The 21031-nt window shown below is 29.5% G+C and overlaps 2 protein-coding genes across 8 annotated transcripts in view; one reads left to right on the forward strand and one right to left on the reverse strand.

Moving 5' to 3' along the window:
- LOC106685718 (uncharacterized) overlaps positions 1-10326 on the reverse strand; it is a 20330-nt gene extending 10004 nt beyond the window's left edge. For 3 of the 7 annotated variants that reach the window (XM_014428576.3, XM_014428584.3, XM_014428571.3), the window contains exons 1-5: positions 10083-10326; positions 8008-8175; positions 2008-2057; positions 366-449; positions 204-290 (exon numbers count right to left, since the gene is read on the reverse strand). In XM_014428576.3, coding sequence (XP_014284062.1) covers positions 204-290; positions 366-449; positions 2008-2057; positions 8008-8159 — 373 coding nt within the window. In that variant the 5' untranslated portion in view covers positions 8160-8175; positions 10083-10326. The other 4 variants (XM_014428562.3, XM_014428545.3, XM_014428554.3 and 1 more) reach the window with 4 other exon arrangements.
- Positions 10327-12103: 1777 nt separating this feature from the next.
- Positions 12104-21031, forward strand: part of Tsf2 (transferrin 2) — a 29118-nt gene continuing 20190 nt past the window's right edge. The window contains exons 1-8 of the mRNA XM_014428497.3: positions 12104-12258; positions 12338-12504; positions 14634-14766; positions 15989-16131; positions 17776-17893; positions 18767-18946; positions 19038-19201; positions 19283-19597. Of these exons, the coding sequence (XP_014283983.1) occupies positions 12204-12258; positions 12338-12504; positions 14634-14766; positions 15989-16131; positions 17776-17893; positions 18767-18946; positions 19038-19201; positions 19283-19597 (1275 nt within the window). The 5' untranslated portion in view covers positions 12104-12203. The remainder of the gene's footprint in view (positions 12259-12337; positions 12505-14633; positions 14767-15988; positions 16132-17775; positions 17894-18766; positions 18947-19037; positions 19202-19282; positions 19598-21031) is intronic.

Consider the following 21031-nt stretch of genomic DNA (forward strand, 5'->3'; position numbering starts at 1 on the left):
ATGTGTACCCTAAACTTTTATAATATAACAGCATTTGTTTGAAACAATAAGATATGTTTCGGTCAAATTTGTTTAAGTGAATAAATTAAAAAAATAAACCTCATGAGCACTTTATAAAAGTTTTTTCATCTTGAAAAATAACTTAAAACACCATCAAACAAGGAATTAATGAAAAGTACAATGTAATGTATTAAAAAAATTACTTCTATATGATGAATTTGTGATCGAAGACAATGTAACTTCACTTTTAATTTCAGTTTTATCTTCTTCTTCTGAATCACTAATGACAACTGAAAACCAATTAATTTAGTCAAATATCATTTTCTTAAATAAGTTAATATTATTCATTAATGTAATTAACTTACCCATAGGAGGATGAGATAATGTTGATTTTTGAAAAGATCCTCTACCCTTCTGTTTAATTAAAGGTATTTTTTCAGTCCCCAAAACTAAAAAAGATGCAAACAAATTAATCAACAATATTTTTCTTTCTTTTTTTTTTACATTGAGTAGGTTAACTTAACAATAGAAGTTATACAACAGTTTATATCAAATACGCACTTAGAACACATTCCCCATTATCCACTGATAGTTAATTTCATCTTTTTATTGGTGTGAAATTATAATAAAAATTATGAATTTGGTATGGAAGTAATTCCATCTTTTTATTGGTGTGAATTTATAATAAAAATTATGAATTTGGTATGGAAGGTTAATGTTTTTCTCTTATAACAAAAGGTTTTAGATCTGAAATTTGTGAGCATTTTTTGTAAACTTTTTGACAGATTTGGATGAGCTGTTGGCTCAATCAAAACTACCACTTCATTCCATTTTAATCCTTGTCTTAAAAATATTTTTATTTTTTTGAATTTTTGTAATTCTTCCATAACTGAACATCCTTATGGATAATATTGGTCAGCAGGAGGTCAAACCTTTTGGCTATTATAAGGAAGGTACTTTCAAACTGCAGACTATATTCATTACTTTATGTTTTGGTAAATCAGTGTTTTATTTTATTTATGTTAAATTACTTTCTTGTATACTTCATAATTTTTTTCTGAAGCTTAAGTCAATATTTATTTCTAAATACATTGCCAATCAATTAAAAAATTAAGTAGAAAACCAAAATTCATGTGACAATTATTTTTACATATTACAACCACAAAAGATTATATGAGGTGATCTTTTAGTAATTAAAAAAAAAATCATCCGGATCTTTACTACTAATAATCAAAGAATACAGTAGGATTAAAAACTCATTTTAAAGAATATAGATAATTTATTATATACTAATTGACTTTTACTAAATAGACTATTGTTATTTTTAAATCATATATATAAATTATTGACATTTTTTTGTCTTTACTGTATAAAATAAAATTAAATCAATATCACAACATGAAGGGCTGGAGTAAAATAGTGCTTTATTTGAGATCTAGATGCACTCTGGGGAAACAGTGTGTTCAGTAAAATGACCAATCACCTTATCAATTCCTAACTATTCCTAAATCCTTTATTATGAAATATTTTCATAATTTAAAGACAGAATTTGGTTTCTAAAAAAAACAACAACATTATATGGCACTATTGAGATGACTTTATTTTAGCCAGATCAAAGTTATAATTTATTTTCATAAACATAAAGATTTGTCAACTTAATTCCTTCTTTACTTACACTCAACACATAGTGTAAACATTAAGGGAGAAAAATGAACATATGTATACACTTAACTTTTTCTGGTTAGAATAATAAATAATATTGTGCAATTCATATGAGCATTTCATACTCTGGATCTTTTAGGAACTCCCCAACTTGTGATATTTATTAAGGTTCAATATTATTATAAAAGAAATTTGAAAGTTATTTAAATGGATTTTGGGGAAATATTCTTTAAGTTGACAAGTAGTAATACAGGAATTCCACCTATCCATAAAAAAATCAATTTAAAAAATTAAAATATAGAAGAAAAAAATTAAAGGTGTAAATTATTTAAAAGAATAACTTACCTTTAAAAACACTAATTTGTTCCCTTCTTTGATTTTGATACTTGATAAGCCTGAAAAGAACAAAAAAATTATAGCAGAAGGTTCAAAAAATCATAACCTAATACTTTTGGTTTATTTTTAAACCTAATCTGTATAAACCATATTTTTGATGAGCCACACATTATCCTTAAAACCAAACACAAACTTTAACCCTGTATATTTGTTTTTGGTAGCAAATACTAATCCTTAATAGGTTGGTAATGAATATTTAAACATAAACATTTGGAAAACCATAGAATACTAAACAGAAAATGTAATAAGGAAGAAATTTCAAGTGCTAAAACCAAAATTTTTAACTGTAATGAATTAAAAAAATAAAATGAATAAGAGGTGTACCCACTCCACATAACTTACCACGGACTCCAATATGAACATTGTTTGTTGGATCTTGGCTAATTGTGGCCCAATTACTTTTTTTTTTTATTATAAAAAAGGGGGTTATTATCATTTTCAGTCAAAATTGCTCCAAAACTCATAAAATTCCAATGTTTAAGAGATCTAATCCCAATTAAATATTAAATTTCTTAATTTAACATTTTTGATGGTTAAAGAAATAAACTATAATCAAAACTTTCATTGTTTTAACGATTCTAAACATCAATGAGCAATTACTGAAACCCAGATCAAAATTTTATTCAATATAAATCGATTTTAGGCATTAATTAAACCTGGAAACTGCCTATATTTTCCAATGAGAAAACACTATCCTTGAGTAAATAGGTATAATCCCCAAAAATCAAAATTAGCCTTCAAATTAAAAAAAAAAAAAAAAATAATATTGTTAAGTATAATTCTAACTAAAATAATAAATTGACTAAAGTTTGGGAGATAACAAAATTATTGGGACTGCAATCATAAAAAATACATAAATGGTTTTTATAATCAAAATGTAAAATACTTTTTTTTTGTTTAACTGAAAAGAATTTTTTGACAGGAAGGACGAATATTGTTTTGGTGTTCCAAGCAAATAAATCTCTTACACTTTTCGCACTTCACCCTTGGTTTCCTGTTCTTTGATCGGTTGCACAAATGTGCATTATCCAGTTGATTTTCCTATACTTTTTACTTTACAATAGTGGTTCTAAATTTGAATTTATATTTATTATTCGCATTATAGTATCACCTAACTTGGCTAATAAGGTTGAGTTCGCTGATCAACCTTTCATATAGGGTCTACTCAATTTGTCTGCTAATGTTTTCAAATAATTCTGCCTATTTACTATTTTTTATTTCATCTGAACCTCTTAAAAGTAAGAGGATCATGCTGTTGATTTCAGCTATGTCAAAGGCGAAGGTCACATTAACACTGGTTTCTCAAGAAATGGAATAACTGAATAAGCCAAACCTCTAGCATGTCATTCCTGTTAGAAATTGAATTTATATTAGAGCTTCCATGCTTTATAATATAAGGAATACACTTCAAACCTCAAATAGTGATCCAGGTCTCCTGTATATTTTGAGGAATTAAAAACTGCAAATAGAAGTTTTAGTTCCGTTAAAAAATGTTAACTCATGTTGTGCCCCAGGACGGCTATTGAAGCCACAGGGTTCAAGAATAAGAATTTGCCACGGGCAAATAAGAATCAGGGCCCGGGAGATATAGCACAAAGTATAACTCACTGAGCTGCGCAGCTCCCTTATCTAGATGGCAAGAAATGTAAAAGCATAAGAACAAAGCTGTATCTCCGCCAATACAGATTGATTTAAATAACTTGTTTTTTTGTGTTTTTTTTTTAAAGGAATTCCATTACCTTTCAAATAAATGAATACATGGTTAACCACAAATTGCATACTTTTTGAGTTATACACAAATGAACGTTTCTTTATAACTTGTTCTGCAAGATTTATGTTATATATGAAAAGGGATTTTAGTAGAAGATTTCAAGCAAATTTTATCAAAATAATTATAACTATTTTGGTGCAACAGTCTAAAGAAAAATAATATGTATATAAAAATTTCATTTCTTGTAAAATTATGTTTTCTTCTATATTTCCAATATTCCTGGAACAAATTAGCAATACAGCTACTCTTTTAAATTAAAAATGTTCACATGATATAAATTTTCTACTTTGAATAATATTAAGTAAAGATCGTACCAACTTGCAATTTCATTTCTCATTATATATATTATTTACAAAATAATAAAAACATGTAGTTAGATGCAGTTTTGTTTTTAATTTTTACGTAAAACTAATTTTAATGCGATTCAAATATATTGAGGATTGATTAAATGATCTAATAAATAATACAACAATCATAAATAACATAACAATACATCTCCTGGAACACTCATGGCGACCACAATTTGATAATCCTAAATGGATATAAATTTGTTTCCATCATGTTTGCTGTCAAAGAATGATCATTTTATAATTAAATACATATTTTAAATGATAAAAGATTAGGTTCAATACAAATAAAACAAGAAATTTGCATTTTATTTGTATTTTTTCTTTTATTTTAAAACTAAAATTTAAGTTTCTATTACTTTTATATTTTAAATTTCAAATAGGGGTTCCCTGAGTTTTTATTCATTTACATACATATTTTTAAAACATTCAATGAACATAACAGTAGTTAAATATGGTCAATGGAAACTAGTAACTTTTACCGATAACACGATGATCCATAACTAGTTCTTGATAATTAGAAACAATCATAAGTGAAAATGTACCAACTTTTAATGAGATGAAAGGGTGGTCGGGGTGCAGTCAACAAATAAATAAAAACTGAGTTAGTTGTGTATCTTTGCTGACCACACCCCTGACCACCTCCTCATATTAATCTACGGTCAACTATTAACACCTTATTACAAATTTTTAACTTTTAATAATAATTTAAGCTACAAAATCACTGCCTTTGATACTGCATCGAGGGTGATACTATAGCAAGTAACCTCACAACACTGCTCGGCAGTGTTTATCCTTAATAAGCATTATCTACTTCCATAGTAGGTGTTTAAGCCACCTCAAATAGACTATGTCTTTTTGTTGGAAGGTTTTAAAATGAACAAAAAACAAACTGGCTCGGATTAAACATTTATTTGGTTCAATTTAAACATTTTAAAAACTAAAACTAAAATAAACAAAATATGACTAATAATGAATACAAGTAAAAATATAAAAATAGTTAGATAAATTATGAAAATTACAATAAACTAATATACAAATAAATACTGCACGACGAAAGGTTGCTCCACTCCGATAGGTCAGAGGAAGAGTGCTGCCGAGATGTGTAGGTCGCAGCTCTGTAGCTCAATACACCGCTTAATGGTCTAAAGTTGGTGTAGTGGCTCATCGATAGTCCAAACATCCAAAAGGCGTATAACGTACTAGGCAAGCCGACAAAATGAACACAGACAGGGCTGGTTACACACGTTCCTGGCCACTAATTATCCGGAATTCATATTAAAATCGAAACACAAAAGTGGTCTGGTTCTGAACTGTTATGACGACTAAAACACTAAAAAAAAAAAGTCTAATAAAATAACATGAAACAAACGCCGACAGGACTGTTAAAAACGCTACCAGAGCCACTTATTAGTAAGAACTCATATTAAAGTCTAAACACAGAAAAGGTCTGGTTTCGGACTGTAATGGTGACTAAAACACTCAAAAAATATCTAAACTATTAAACTATAAACGCAGACAGGGCTGCAGAGACGCTACCATGGCCACTAATTAGCCGGAACTGCTATAAAAAACGAAGATGGTCGGCCCGTTGCTAGGCAACCTCTTAGCAACGATTATCAACCCTTACCAACTGCCTCTATTACTCATTATAACACACAAATATAATAATTAAACATTTTTCGCTTTAAATAACTAAATCCAATTAAAATAATAAAAATCAAACTAAATATAACTAAATTAAATACTAATAAAACTCAAATACTATTTACAAGGTAATTACATATTATGGCGTTAACAGTAGGTACTAGCATTACTAAATCCATTTAAAGTATTCTTCAGCTTTGATGCCATAATAATATTTGATTTAATTGGGTGTATAAAAAAATGTCCGGTTTATCAAATTCAAGATTTCAAAGAACTGTAAATATTTTAATCCTATTTAATACTTAATAATCCCTTTAGAACATTCTTTAAGCTTGTTTAATCCTATTTGACTTCTTCAAAAAAAGCCTCAGTTTAGTTATTTGTTTCAAAGAAGAAAGATGAGTGTTCTACGAAATTCTCATAATTTAAAGGCATTACCAGAAAAAAGATTTCACAGCCGCTGAAGCAACTCGTGGAATCATTAGATATGAAGGGGAAGGTGTCCTTGACCAGCGCATTGCGCGACAGTTTGAAAAATTTAATTTAAATCTAATTAAATTAATTTAATATTGCAACTAACAGAACAAAACAGCTTAGTTTCTTACTTTTCTAAAAAAAAAATAACTTACTTGGTTAACCAAATTGTAATGTTTCATTTAATAGCTCACTCAATTTTATAAAATTTATAATCGTTTTTAATTTCTGTGAAACAAGCAATGATGTTTAAATAATTATTCTCAAATTGAAATGAGTAAATGTAAACATCATTATATTAGGTTTTAAAAACAGATGTACGCGTATTCACTAAAATAATGATGTTGTTATAGCAACAAGAGGCCCAGTTGTTATACAAAGGATAATATAAATAAGTTATATCATAATTAAATAATTTTAGTTTGAATAAGGGAAAAATAAACTCAAAATAGAAAATTTAAAAAAAAATTCATCCATTCATGAAATTAAAGTTAAAAATACTTTTTAGTTCTCCAGGATTTTAAAATTATAATTTCTCAATATTGAAAAAAATAAACAGTGAGTTTTTGAGATCGAATGAAGAACAAAAATGGAATTATAAAAAAACAAAATACCACACATACTAAACTAATTTAATGTACTTCATTGTAATAGACCCCAAACCTATGATTCCCAAGCAGTGGTCTGCAGGAAGGGTTCATAGTAGGTTGACTTAGGTCTCAAGTTGCATTTAATGCAATTTAAAAAAGCTAATTATAACTTTTCCTGTCAGACACATAATTTGGTAGGTATCGATCACAAACTGAAAATAGTACCAAAATTTCAGTGTTTATTGCAAAAATTCATTTTTTGTCTTTCAAAGTAGAAAATTTGTTATTTTTACCACGTTATTTTTAGGTCAAAACATAAATATATCACAGAAAACTGAGATAGGTAAAAACATAAATTCAAGTGATTTATGACAATACCTGTAAAAATCAAGAGATTAAGCACTGATAAAATTTTGAAACCAAACCGAAATAAAGATTACTAAACAATAAATCTATTAAAATGTTAGCACGTCAAAGTCAATATTATACTTCCACAGTGATCATAAATACCATTTAATGAGGTACCCCTATTGTTTATTAAACACTAAGAACCAGAATATGGCATTAAATAGATTATATCGTAGAACATGTAAAAATCAAATTTATGTATATTAAGTAAAAACAAACTCAGTAAATATATTGAATTAAAATTATTTTTTGTTAGTTTTACTTATCTGTTTTTCTATATTCCCATAAATTGTATATTAGTTTTTCATTAGTCTCACATCAAAATTTGTAAGAATGATGTATCAATGCATCTAATGTCTAATTAGAATCTGTGGCAAGTTAGATAACATGAACTAGGAAATGGGGCGAGATCTTTTCCCAGCATCAACTGGCATTGTTAGTTGGCAAACAATGCGAATTGCTTTTCTAAGAACTAATCTACTTTTACCTAACTCCTGGTGAATAAATAATCAATAATAATATTTCAGGAATAAAATCAAATTTGGAGAAAATAAAAAAGCTTATATAAAAATATTAAAACTTTTCTGACCGATAGTAGTTCGGAATATCGCTATTATGTTATCTCTAGGCTCAACATACAATTTTACTACTGATTTTTTAAGGCAAACCCAAAATATTATACTCAATCAATTAATTAATTATATATACTTACTGCTTTGGAACACCTAAGAGAACAGGATTTGGTCTGGTTATTGGTGAGTTTTCAAAAAAATCAAAAGCTGACGCTTTTCTGCGCCTTGAAATAGGAGTACTTGTGAACATTAGAGGCTGAAAATTATGTGATTCCCTCATACTGCATCGCATTGTGTGGCTTTACAATCTGCAGAACAAGGAAACCAATAAAATTTAAAAAAACATTTATAACAAAAATATCAATAAACAGCATGTGATGGTAAGTCAGAAATAACCCCGGAAATATAATATGAAACAAATTCACTGACAAGAGGATTAATTTTTAAATTAATAAAAATTAAATCTTCAGTAATTTTAAGAACTGTAAATTATAGCCTTATTGGTTCCTAAAAGCCTTAAATAAGATGGAGAAATTTCAGGCAGAGGTAACTTACTGAATAGCCAAACTGTATAGTAACCCTAATTTATCTTATAACCGGGGAATTTTTTTCATTTGTAAATAAATAAATATATGGTATTTTTTTTATTTCTACATAAATTATATAGTCTAAAACAAATATATATTTCACAGAGGTGTGAAAGCACTTAATCGTAGACATATAGGTGCTATAAAAAAATATGCTGAATAAAACAACTGTTCAAAAAAATTACAATATTTTGTAAATAATTGATTTAAAGACAGTTTTATTAGGAAAAAGAGGAATATTCTATAATTATCAATCAGAACTAGATATTTGTTTCAATAACTAAAAAATATCTAATCCTATTACTAAAAATGGTAAGTTTACAAATTAATTTTCAGTGAATGCTAAAGCTACACTAACTTATGGCATTTAGTATGAATTTTAAGTTCCTCCACTGGAGTTGGTTTTGTAAACTAGTACCAGCAAAAATGTAGATGATAGGTTCAACTTCAAATAATAAAAATATTACATACTCACAGTAATACTACTATGTAGCAACTATGACAAATTACATCAATGGCAACTTAAAGCAACTAATTAATTTAATGGAAGATTAAACGTTGGCTCATTAAAATAGTATAATTCTACTATTTGAGTTTTTTTGACCGCACCCGGACCATATTCCTTTCTTCAAATTAATTTAATGGTTTAAATATAAGAAAATGGTCAGGGTTGCGTTCAAAAAAAGAACAAATAGTTTAAAATATTTTTTTAAACTATTTGTTCTTTTATTGACCGCAACCCTGACCATCTTCTTATATTTAAATCTTTGCGGTCAACTATATATACATATATTTAAATCTTTGCGGTCAACTATATATACATATATTTAATGGTTAAGTTAAATTATATTAATCATCGCATAAACTATTAAATTTGGCTTTTTATCAATTATTACATTTTTTAAAAAAAACCTTAAGGGTACAACAGGTATAATTATGACCAATGTCAAAAAATAAAATAACAAAAGATAATGATAAACTCAAAAATTACATGAAATGTTGAATTTTGCAAAACATTTGTAGATTCCTAGCCATCAACGAAATCACTTTAACAAAAAAGAGCAAATGCGCCAAGAAAAACAAGTTACAGAAAAACTGCTAGTCAACCTAAACAACATTAAGATACCCACTATCTTGAAAATGTACATAGTCCACTTACCAGAGAATTCATATCATCGAATGGTTATTTGATGTTTGGCGGGAATTTCAATTTACACAGTGTTGTGTTTTAAAATTATTCCTAAAATTGACATTAAAATATTTGTATACAAAATCAAACACTATTTGATTATCAATAAACACAAAATTCACTGCACTAATCATTAATATATTTTCAACACAATTCGAAAATTTATAACCCAAACCTTCTGGTATAACTACAACTTTATGGTACACAAACACAACTTAGTGGATAGAAGTTTTATTGGGAAGAAGAGCTTAACTATTGTGGATCCTATTAAGTTCGAAAACAATACGCCATAACAGGATAAGGTAGCTAATAACAATATTTCATGTTTTGAAATGGGTCAAAACAGTTTACTAAGTTTGGTAAAAGGGGATTTGGAAAATCAAATAAATTTGTACATGTTCTCTGGGTAGGAAATTTTGTATATCGTGTGATAACTTACATGGATGTGAGTTTAGAGCTGTTATACACCACACGTTCAGCACAATTCAGTTACACACGACATTTTAGTGCTTCTAGTGATGTCTGAAAGTTTAATACGCCTAAGTGCTTCTATATACTATATAGTATATAGTATATCATTTGCAACATAAAATGGCACGTCCTTTATTTTATCCAACCCTTTTGATTAGAAAATTTATTTAAAAAAGTTTATTAATTAAGTATTGATTGGTTTACTCATTAACACAGTAATTCTCAATTCAAATACAGGCTATAATATTAATACAACTTATAATCCCATATTGGATAACATACGTAACAACTGGTCTAATAGTGGAATCGATTATGATAAATGTCACATTCTCCCTTTTTAAGTTCCAATATCTTTCTTGGTTCTAAGGAATACCACAATGTTTCTGACGCCGCACCGATACTCCATTCGGGCCGGTCTTCCGATGTTTCAGTCTTTGATAAATCTTCTTCCGTGATTCGTACCAGACGTACTTCCGATGATGGTTCATCTTACTTGACACGTCCGAAGGGAACAAGACTAATCCTATACCTCCTCAGTATATTACTGTTGGTCTTTGCTCCTTAAGAACGAGTAACATGTTGATTGTTGAAATTTCGTTCGATCCACTCTTCGACTTTATTTTCTTTCAAATACTTCCTTCCTTTGGCCTGTGATTGTTTATGACTGGTAGTTACAACTAGAAACCATATTTCTTTGAAAAGTTATCAAACTTTTTTAGATCACCAAAATGGTTCAAATTGTGTTCCACAGTCACTCGTCCTGGGCATTCTATGCCGCGCTATAATCGAAGACGTTCCGTTTATAACTTTTTTCATGGTTAAATCCTTGAGTTCTGTTACCTTTAATATACCTTGAATATCTATGAGTCATGTCGAGAAACAACTCACCTTAGGCTTTAAATAGATTGGTGGCAGCCATCTTCCATGGCTTATCTGGAAATGGTACGGACTTTAATTGTTCCTTATGTGCTCGAATGAGGGTTTATCCTCATTAGCAGCATTCTCCCACTATTTTTTTTTATTTCCTTTGAAATGCGTGGCCACTATACCACATTTTTTTTTTTTTACCCTGGATCGACATTTAGTGATCCCCAAGTGACAGGTAAACTCTGAGGGACTCTAGATTGAGATTGCCGGGAACCACTATTCTTCCACTTATCAATAAAATCTCATTTCAATCTGAAAAAAAAAATACGGAACCAAATTTAGAAGTTTTGATGCGAACGAGTTGGCCATTCGTGTTTAATGCAGTTTCTTCGGGCCATGTATTCTGAATCTGCCCCTATTCATTGATGACCCACTGATTCAATTTATTTTCCAGATCTTTAACTCCTGTCTCCATATTAAGCTCCGTTTCTTCTAAAATTTCCATTTCCTCTCTGTTATTTTGTTTTGAGAAATGAGGATGCCAAGGTAGGCAATCCGCTATAACAAGATTCTTTCTACATGCTTAATATCATAATTATTTTTAGCACCCATAGCCGAAATCTCAAGGATCTTGGTGAGAGATGGTCCAACGGCACAATTGAAAAATCAGAATCAGCGGTTTATGATCAGACTCCTGAGTAAACCTCAAATCTAATAAATAGTCCTCTTAACTCACACGGCTAATTAAAAAATGGACCAAGTTAATTCAATTTTATATTCACTCCTTACTATTTAGAATAGTAACTATATTTTGGTATTCTTAATACTCAAATTAAAATGAGCCTGAATAGAACAGAATAAGAAGGAAACATGAATTTCTCGGAAACGACTTAATGAATTTTCATTATAGATATACTAAATCATTCAATGTAACATTTATTACAACTTCTATTCTCTTCACATTTGCGATTAAATGAATGTTTTTTTTCAGATTATTACAATAATGTGTGAAATCGCTATTTACTTCAAAGTTAAGTTGCCTTAAAGGGCGTGGCCTTATACCCACCTCTTAGCGTCATTTTTTCTTAGGAGTGTTGGGATAGGGGGCCCCCTGAGTTAGAAACTTCGGTTTGAACTAGTCGTTTTTGCTCCAGTTAGTCAATTTGATTCTTGGGCGTGCCTTCAATATAAGTTTATACTCAAGTACTTTTGTTTATATGTCATGAATTTGAAAGTATGGTTTCTGTTTTTAATTTTTAATATTCACCAATGCATTGGTATACCATTTTTTATTGATTGAACCAGGTTATTATATCTTGATTCGATATTCTTCATGATTTTATTCAATATTTCCAGGGCAGGTGTATAATAATTATAATTATGTACCTGAATATAAAAACAAAGAATTAAAATGGTGCACAGTTGGATTTCCAGAGTATAAAAAATGTCAAGCTTTTTCTCAGGCTGTTAAACATGATGCATCTCAGTTTCAGAGCTGGTTTCTAGATGTCAAATGTATCAATGTAAGTGAATTTACTCTACTGTTGAATTTGTCATCTTTCGTTTAAGTTTGTGGTGTGGTTTTACCTCAAATAATCCTATAATTGCTAATTTCCTTCTAAAGAATTTCTATTTTCTCATTGTATTTGGTTGTAAGTTCCATTCTATCATTTTCTATCAGAATGAATGTTTTATATGTTTGGATAGAAACACATCATGAAATCAATTTAATAGCCTTTTGATTACGTACTTTATACTATAACACCTAGACAGATTTGCTTCTATAAATTTAATGTATATTGGATCAATTTAGGGTTTTTTTATCTAGATTTTAATAAATTATTTATTGTACTTGTTAATTATACATCAGCAACTTGTTAACATAATTAGTTTTGAATAAAACCTCTTTTTCTTGAGCTGAAGTTATTGTTTACGATGTGTATATTATGCAATTTTTCCTTGTGATTTATCTGATTAAAAGATAAATGGACTCATCCTTTTTTGGTCCAAATATTCTAATATTCACTTTTATATTATCATCCTTTTTTGGTCCAAATATTCATTACCTTATTTTTAATATCTTTAAAGCATTGTTTTCCCTTAACGTAAGTGACCATTTATTGTATCAGTGAAGATCTATAAGAAGTATTGTAAGTGTAAAATTTTCTTATATTTTTGGTATAAAGAAAATATTTGATTGATTGTTAAATAATTCAGTCTGAAACCTCATTGATTGTCTCTGATTATTTCTTGTGTGTACTTTTTCTATGTGGCCAGTTATAATTTGTATTAATATTGTATAACATGTCGGAAGGTATGGAATTCCTTGGTCCCTATTTATAGACTTTAATTAAGCATGTATCATCTAATTTAAAAAAAAAAAAAAAACATCTGTTGAGTTGTGCAGTTGGTGAAAGTGATACTTGTAGGCTACTTCACAGAAGACCCTTGACAAAGCTTGTTCAGATATTTGTATGGTGTTAAGAAATGAGAGGGGTTGAGGAGGGTTCGACAGTATTAGAGGATTAGCCCTGAGCACTGATAGGATACCGATGATAACAGTGGATTAACACTGAACACAGATGGAGATAAAGGAGAGAGATAGAATTATTCTCCGGATGGAGGGAAAAACTCTGGGTCTGAAGTATTATAACCTTAGTTGGGGAGATGAGGCTCTGGGACTAAGGTTAGGATTAGAGAATCTGGGTGATCTTAGTTGGAAAGATGAGACTCTGGACTAAGGTTAGGTTAGGAGAATTAGGGTTACCTTAGTTGGAAAGATGAGGCCCTTGACTTAGGTTAGGATAGAAGCATTAAGGTAACCTTAGTTAGAAAGATGAGGCTTTATACTAAGTTTAGGATTGTAGAATTAGGGTAACTATTCTTGAAAAGATGAGGCTCTGGATTAAGGTTAAGTTAGGATAGGACAATTTTAGTTGGATGGATGAGCCTCTTGACTTGGGTGTAGATAAGAATGAAGAAGAGGGATGTGTAGATCAGAATAAAAGAACACATATAATCAAAAAGTTACAGTTTTCTCCTTGATAACATAGCGATAGGAATGTTCTAGCATTGCTTTTCTTTGATGTATTCGATGTCATCAGGAATCTTTCATTAAGTAGAAGCATTGCTGCCTCAGTTGGGGCCATGAGTGAGTGGGCTGTTGGCGAGATGCTTGCCTGAGTTTAAGTATTGTATGCGCTATTTGTGGGAGGTTGGCGGTTCTATGAACCTTAGTATTATGGATACTTGTACCATGTACCAGTGTAGGAGGGTAGCATTAGGTAGTAGTTTGCCTCTGTGAGGATTAAGATCCAACAAAGATGTTTGTTGAAGATCCTCAGTACGTTTTAAGGAAGTACTGTTTCTTGAGCAACAGTTGTGCAGAGAGGTGATATGTTCATTACCATACTCAACTGCCAGATTTTTCCTCAAGAAGACCCACTTTATAGGGGCTGGATGTGCCCCAGAAAAGCTCCTGATCTCACAGGGTGACTCATAGCTGCAGTAACAGATTAAATAACTACCTGCTACAGCCAGATTTGAATGTTCGAAGTTCGTTGCACAGTTCCTTACCTTATGAGCTACCCGAATCCTGTATATCATTTAATTAATTTCTATTTTTCTCAGTTTTGTTTTATTTTGATTATAGGGGTCTAGTAAAGAGGATTGTATGTTTTCAATTGAAGAGGAAGCAGCTGACATAACTGTTCTTGATGCTGGAGAAGTTTTTAGTGCTGGTCGCTACTTCAGTTTATTACCAATTCTTCAAGAAGTTTATGCTGGTATTATGATTTATTTTTAATGTTACAATGTCTAGTATTTCCAATTTCATTGAAACCTTTTTAAAGTTAAGTGTAATCTTTTCCATTTTAGTAATAACCTTTTCCATTTCAAATGTAATCTTTTTTAATTCAATTTTAATTTTTTCCATTTTAATTGTTATCTAACCAGACGAATTAATTCTAAAAAATGATATTTAATTTCTTTTATTATATAAAAATAATTATACTTGAAGAAGTTTGTCGGGGGGTGCGGTCAGTAAAGAACAACATAAATAAACAAAACAATATTTATTTATTTTATGCTGACGTTTCGACCTGAGTTTCAGGTCTTCATCAGGGATAGTGGCATGTAAAGGGGACGGGATATTAAAAATAATTATATTATTTTCAATAATAACTTTTTTAATAATTTCAGTATATTCATCTAATATTGGTTAATTTTTTGTATAATCTGTATTAAGTTCTAATACTAATTAGAAGAAATAAGATATATTATAAGAAATAATAAAAAAACTTGTTTATTTATTTTTCAGTGTTTATCGGTGTAATTATAATTTATAAAACTATTTTTATTCCTTTTTCGACCTCACCTCTGACCATCTTCTTCATATTCAGTTCCGATCAATTAGTTTTATATATTATATATAATTATAATTTTTTATTTGTCGGAGGAGGCAGTGTGGATTTTAATAATTTTATTGTTCATTGGGTTTTTTGAAGTTAATAATTTTGACCTTTTGATTGAGATCTAGAATTACAAATAAAACATTGAATTTGTAAAATTTTCTGGTCTTGGTATTGTTTACAAGGTTTTCTTAAATGCTAGTTTCAAATTTACAATAGGATTTTCAATGGTACATAACAATTAATTGAAATGTGGATGTATAATCAAAAATCAGTTCAAAAAACTGAATCAGGACCCCGAAAACCTAATAAACAATCTTTATACTGAAAAATAACAATAAAGGCCAATGCATGATAAAAAATTCGATAGTAAATTTATAATTAGTGTCTGATTGTATTATACTGTAATATATTGAAATCAGACTAGGAGTTCTTGAAATTAGCGTATTAAAATAAACCAACTCCTCAGCTCTACATTAGTATAGATTTCAAGTTGTTATATTTATAGTAGCTAGAAGTATTTTATCACTTGAAGCTTTAAGTGTTTTTTTAATTACATATCGTTTGATCTTTTTTTATTTGTTGTTTTTTTCTATAGAAAATAGGACTGATTATCGTGCTGTAGCTGTGGTGAAGAAAGGTTCTTTAAAAGATGTCACTTCATTAAAACAATTACGGGGCAAGAAAGCTTGTTTTGCTGGTGTTGGAACTTTAGCAGGTTGGATCATTCCTATAGGGCAGGTGAGTTCAAACAATTATTAATTTATTTTTCTAAATAGTGGTAGAAGATGCTAGTAACGGTTAGCCTAGTAAGTTGTGTTTTGAATCAACTAGGTTCATATCCTGGATAAATTCTCCTTTTATACAATATTAGTCATTTTTTCATGGTGGAATTTCAAGTTGACTAATACTTCCTGGATTCACCTGCACCAGGAATGAGTAAAGACATAAATAAAGAAGTTAGCACTCATTGCTGACCATGCTGTCTCCCAAAAGTACCTATAAATTAGAAATCAGGCCTCCTTTGATCTCTTTTGTAGTTGACTGGGTATTATTTTTAATAAATATTAAGCTAGAAAGAACTTCCAATTTCATATTTGTATTTATTTCTCTATCCTCAAGTTTATGTTTTGGGAAATCATTCCCCATCTTGATAATACATGTACTACAAATAGATTTTTTATTGTTCTTCCCATGCATAAACCTGAGGGTCATTTAAGTATGAAAAATTAGTTTCAAAAATTTATTAACATAAGTGAATGGTCAATTAAAAATACATAATTTTTCTATATAATCATTATCCTTGTAGCACTTTTTCTCTACCAAATTTATAGCATTTTTTCTTTCACTATTGTTAAAGCCCAAAAGTATATCTTTCTTTTCTTTAGTTTAATTTCTTTATACTTCCAAGTGGTTTTTATTTTTTGTTAATCATTAAATAATTTCCTTTTTTTTAATAACCATTTAGTCTTTATTTTTGTAATTAAAATTAAATTAGAATTCATTACGCAAATAAAGAAGTTTGTTATATTGCGTGTATAATATAAATACATCGCTGCGGCTCGGCACATATAACAACATTGCAGGCTGCAAAGGGATTACGGCCTGTTTACGGGGACTGATAGGAGTCTATAATCTGCTATCTAGAGTATAGAGTCTGCAGTCAGTTCTGGCAAAGTTTGGAATGTCTCATTCTCACCCTCGACTCAAGATTCTCTCATTAACACCGACTTGACCCTCAGCGGCTTATCAAAAGTAGCCATCTCGGATGAGAGATATTATACTTGGAAGTTTATGTGCATATTGACCCCCTACTGTGAGTGACTTTTTTCTCCCATTCTTTCACCGAACTTCATATTATTTTTTTTGTTTGTTTCTTATTAACTTTTTATTTATTGAGTAAAGAAAATTGTTTTTTTTTTTTTGTTTTATACTTATATAAAAATATTTTCTTTATTTTTACTTATACACACACTTTTATTTTTTATAACAACATTAACATTCATTTTTTTATTTTCATTTGTATATATTTTAATTTAATTAAATTTGTATATCAGTTGGAAGATTTTTATTCTCTAATTTTTCTTTATTATTTTTGTGTGTTTATGATTCATTCTGGTCCTCCGTTTTTTTTTAAATTTTCTATCACCCGAACCAGCGAACAATTTTTTCTCTGGGGAAGAGGTAGGTTTTTCATTTACGAAACGCCCCTCGTCCCAACAACTACAAAACATTGGAGAGCATTCCTTGAACTGGATGTGTCCTACACTTTCAATGTTTACAAAAAGGAATATATTCAAAATGTTAACATCTTTCAGTCATTTTAACATGTGAAAGTCACATGGTGAAAATGTTTTTAAACTGTATTTTATTCTTTTTTTACAGCTTATGAAACACGGTGGCTTAGAAGTAGTCGATTGCAATAACCATGTAAAAAATGCTGTTACATATTTTGGACCAAGTTGTGCAGTGAATTCTCTAATTGACAAATATAACCCCATAGGTAAAACAATGGCTATAGTCAATATTAGATTTCATAATATAAAATTAAATATATATAAATTTATAAGAGCCAAATGGTATATGGGTAGATTTAACAGGAAATGATTATTTGCTTAAAATTAACTGTCGATAATGTTCCTAAGTATTTAAAGCTAAAATTTCCTTCAATACCATTTTTTATGGTTTTATTCATCATAAACAATTTTTTATTGAAGTGTCATAAAATTTTCAGGTTTTTCGTATTTGCTAAAATGATTCCTTTAAAGTATTGATAGCTGTTATCTTCACATAACAGGTTTTATAGTCTTTTAGTCTAGTATTAAAATAAGATAAATGAATTGCAAAACTAAAACAGTTAATACCTAACCAAACATGATTCATATGAATCTAACATAACACCTTTACTCAAAAGAAACGATGTTTAAGCATGTAGAGGTGTTGGTTCCAGAGTGTCTTATTCAGAACGTTATGGGTTAGATTCCTGCCTGGCTCAGTCATAATTTTTTTAGGTGGCCCCGAGAAATGATTCTTAACATTCTCATTTTGGTGCTGTATACACTCCTCAATGGAAGACTTGGACTAAAGAAAAACATTCAAATAATAAAACTTTTCAAGAAAGAAAGTCCTGGTATTCAAAGTTTCTTTGAAAGAAATTCCTGCCGGTTGCAGGCCTACCTTCTACACCATAACCCCTAATGAAGACCTGAATGAACATTATTACATTTACTTCTTAATAAGAAATGTTACAGTACTTTTACACACATAGTTTCTAAATAGTTAATCGTGTACCTTTTTCTTGTTACATATTTGTCATTTTTTTGTTTTTCACAAAGAAATAGTTATTTAAGTATCTTCCTCATGGTTTGAATTTTAGGTGATAATTCTGACAAATTGTGTAAACTATGCATTGGAAAAATACCAGGTGGGAAGTGTACGAATGCTGATCCATATGCAGGTTTTACTGGTGCTTTCAGGTGTCTTCTGGAAGCTGGAGAAATAGCATTTCTAAAGCACACATCTGTTTTAGAATTAACTGCCGATTCAATTAATTTCCGTAAGATTATATTTATTTTTATTAATAGCATGTCTTTTAATTTTATTCCTATAAGTTGTTTATTGATTCTATGGTGTTTCTTTGCTTTTAGCAAGTGTAAATAAAAATGATTTTGAATTACTTTGTTTGGATGGTTCAAGGAAACCTATAGAAGAATATAACTATTGCAATTGGGGTTCAGTACCTTCTCATGCTGTTGTTACTTCATCTGCTAAAAATATTAAAACTAGAAGAACTTATCAAAAATTTCTAGAGGTTTATTATTATTATTTTTGTTATCATTATTTTAAAATAGCATTACTGTCTTTTTCATTTGAATGATTTTGACATTTTCAGATAGCTTTCGAGTTATATGGTTTGTCTGCGAATAAAAGCAGATCAACATCAACACAGAACTTCGATCAAGACCAGTATAATCGTTATGATAATGAGAATCAGAGAGATCAGTTTGGAAGGGACCAGTATAATCGTTATGATAATGAGAATCAAAGAGATCAGTTTGGAAGAGAAATAAACTTCAACAGAAATGGTTTTAATCAATATGATGGCTACAGTACGATCTCTCCTATACATAATCAAACTGAAAACAAACGTTTCTTTTTATTTGAATCAGTTCCTCAATATGGCAATGAACATGATCTTCTTTTCTCGGTAAGTTATGCAATTTTTATTTTTAAGAAGGATCTAATTTATTTTGTTTTAATAGTAATAATTTTATTTAGTATTAATTGTAATAGTTTATTTCCATCAATTTCATAACCAACTTTATCAAAAAATCTTGTTAGAATTCCTTTATTTGACTATGACTAAGATCTCCTGTGCTTGTGAGGGTTCAGTCTCTGATCTATAGGTGAGAGCAGATCTAAGGGTCTTGAGAAGAGATAGTTCGTTCGGCAGAACTTGGCTGAACTTCTCAGGTGTTTGCTGAGACCAAAAGGACACCTGTTAGCCTTCACAATTCAAGTTTCCACAGCCTATTACTGACCCTAGATCGAATTCCACTAGCTTGTAAGAGTTTAATTAAAGTTTAAGAATTAAAATTTAATTTTAACCACATGGTTTCATAATTGTATAAGCAGTGAAAGTAAAATTGGTTCAGCTCAATTTGTTAAAAACATTGAGCTATGGCAATATCTGCAATCTCTATAGTCAAATCTGTTAGATGAGATAGGGTTTAGTTCATATCTCTCTTATTAATAGATGCACAGCAAGAACACTTTTTCAGGATACAAATAAAATCGTTGTTATGTTGGAAAGAAAAGTGATGTAAGTCACATTTACATCATCTTTCCCTCTAGGTCATTGTCTCTAGGGATGATAATTGTTGATAAAATACCTTGTTTTCGTTTATTCAATATTTTTTTAATTTTAGGTTTTAACTCAGAGATGCACTATTTTCCTCTTCGAAATATCTCCTTAAACTTATTGTGTTTGTTAGGAAAAATGGTTTATCACAATCAAAACCCTAAGAACAACCCTTAAAATAAGTAATTTTAACTCGATATATTATAAATTTAAGATTTTTCTGTAGTATTTCTACTATAAGACTGATGAATTTTCTATAAGATGGCAACATATATCCAAGAAAATATCATCTTGTTAAGTGACAATAGCAGCCAAAGTAAAGTAAAGAAGTAAAAATGAATAATTTTCAAAAATGCTCAATAGTATTTCATAGAATGAGTTTTTTAGTTAGAGCCTTGAAAATTGCAATAAGTTGCTTCATTTCATCAGCTTTGCAATGGTAACTTTGGAAAGCTAGTTTAACCAATTTAAACTAGTTTAATTTTTTTTAGTTTAAGCTAGTTTGATCTAATATTAACTTGGTCATTAATATTAGCAGGGAACATTTATTTTTGTCTCGCTCAGCCTCTGAAGCCTCTGATCAAAAACCATCTTACATTACCTAGAACTAAGGATTGATCCCTGAAGGCGTCACTTTCTGTGGTAGCTTCTACTTGCTGTCATAATATTTTTAATATCTTTTATCTTTACATTTCTGCCCTAAAGGTAGCTCTGTAACTACAGTATTCTCAATTATCTGAACTAATGACATTGGGTCTTGTTCGTATAATCGAAATTCAC

Source organism: Halyomorpha halys, unplaced genomic scaffold (genome assembly GCF_000696795.3).
Source record: "Halyomorpha halys isolate HHAL.00 unplaced genomic scaffold, Hhal_1.1 Scaffold33.1, whole genome shotgun sequence".
NCBI lineage: Eukaryota > Metazoa > Arthropoda > Insecta > Hemiptera > Pentatomidae > Halyomorpha > Halyomorpha halys.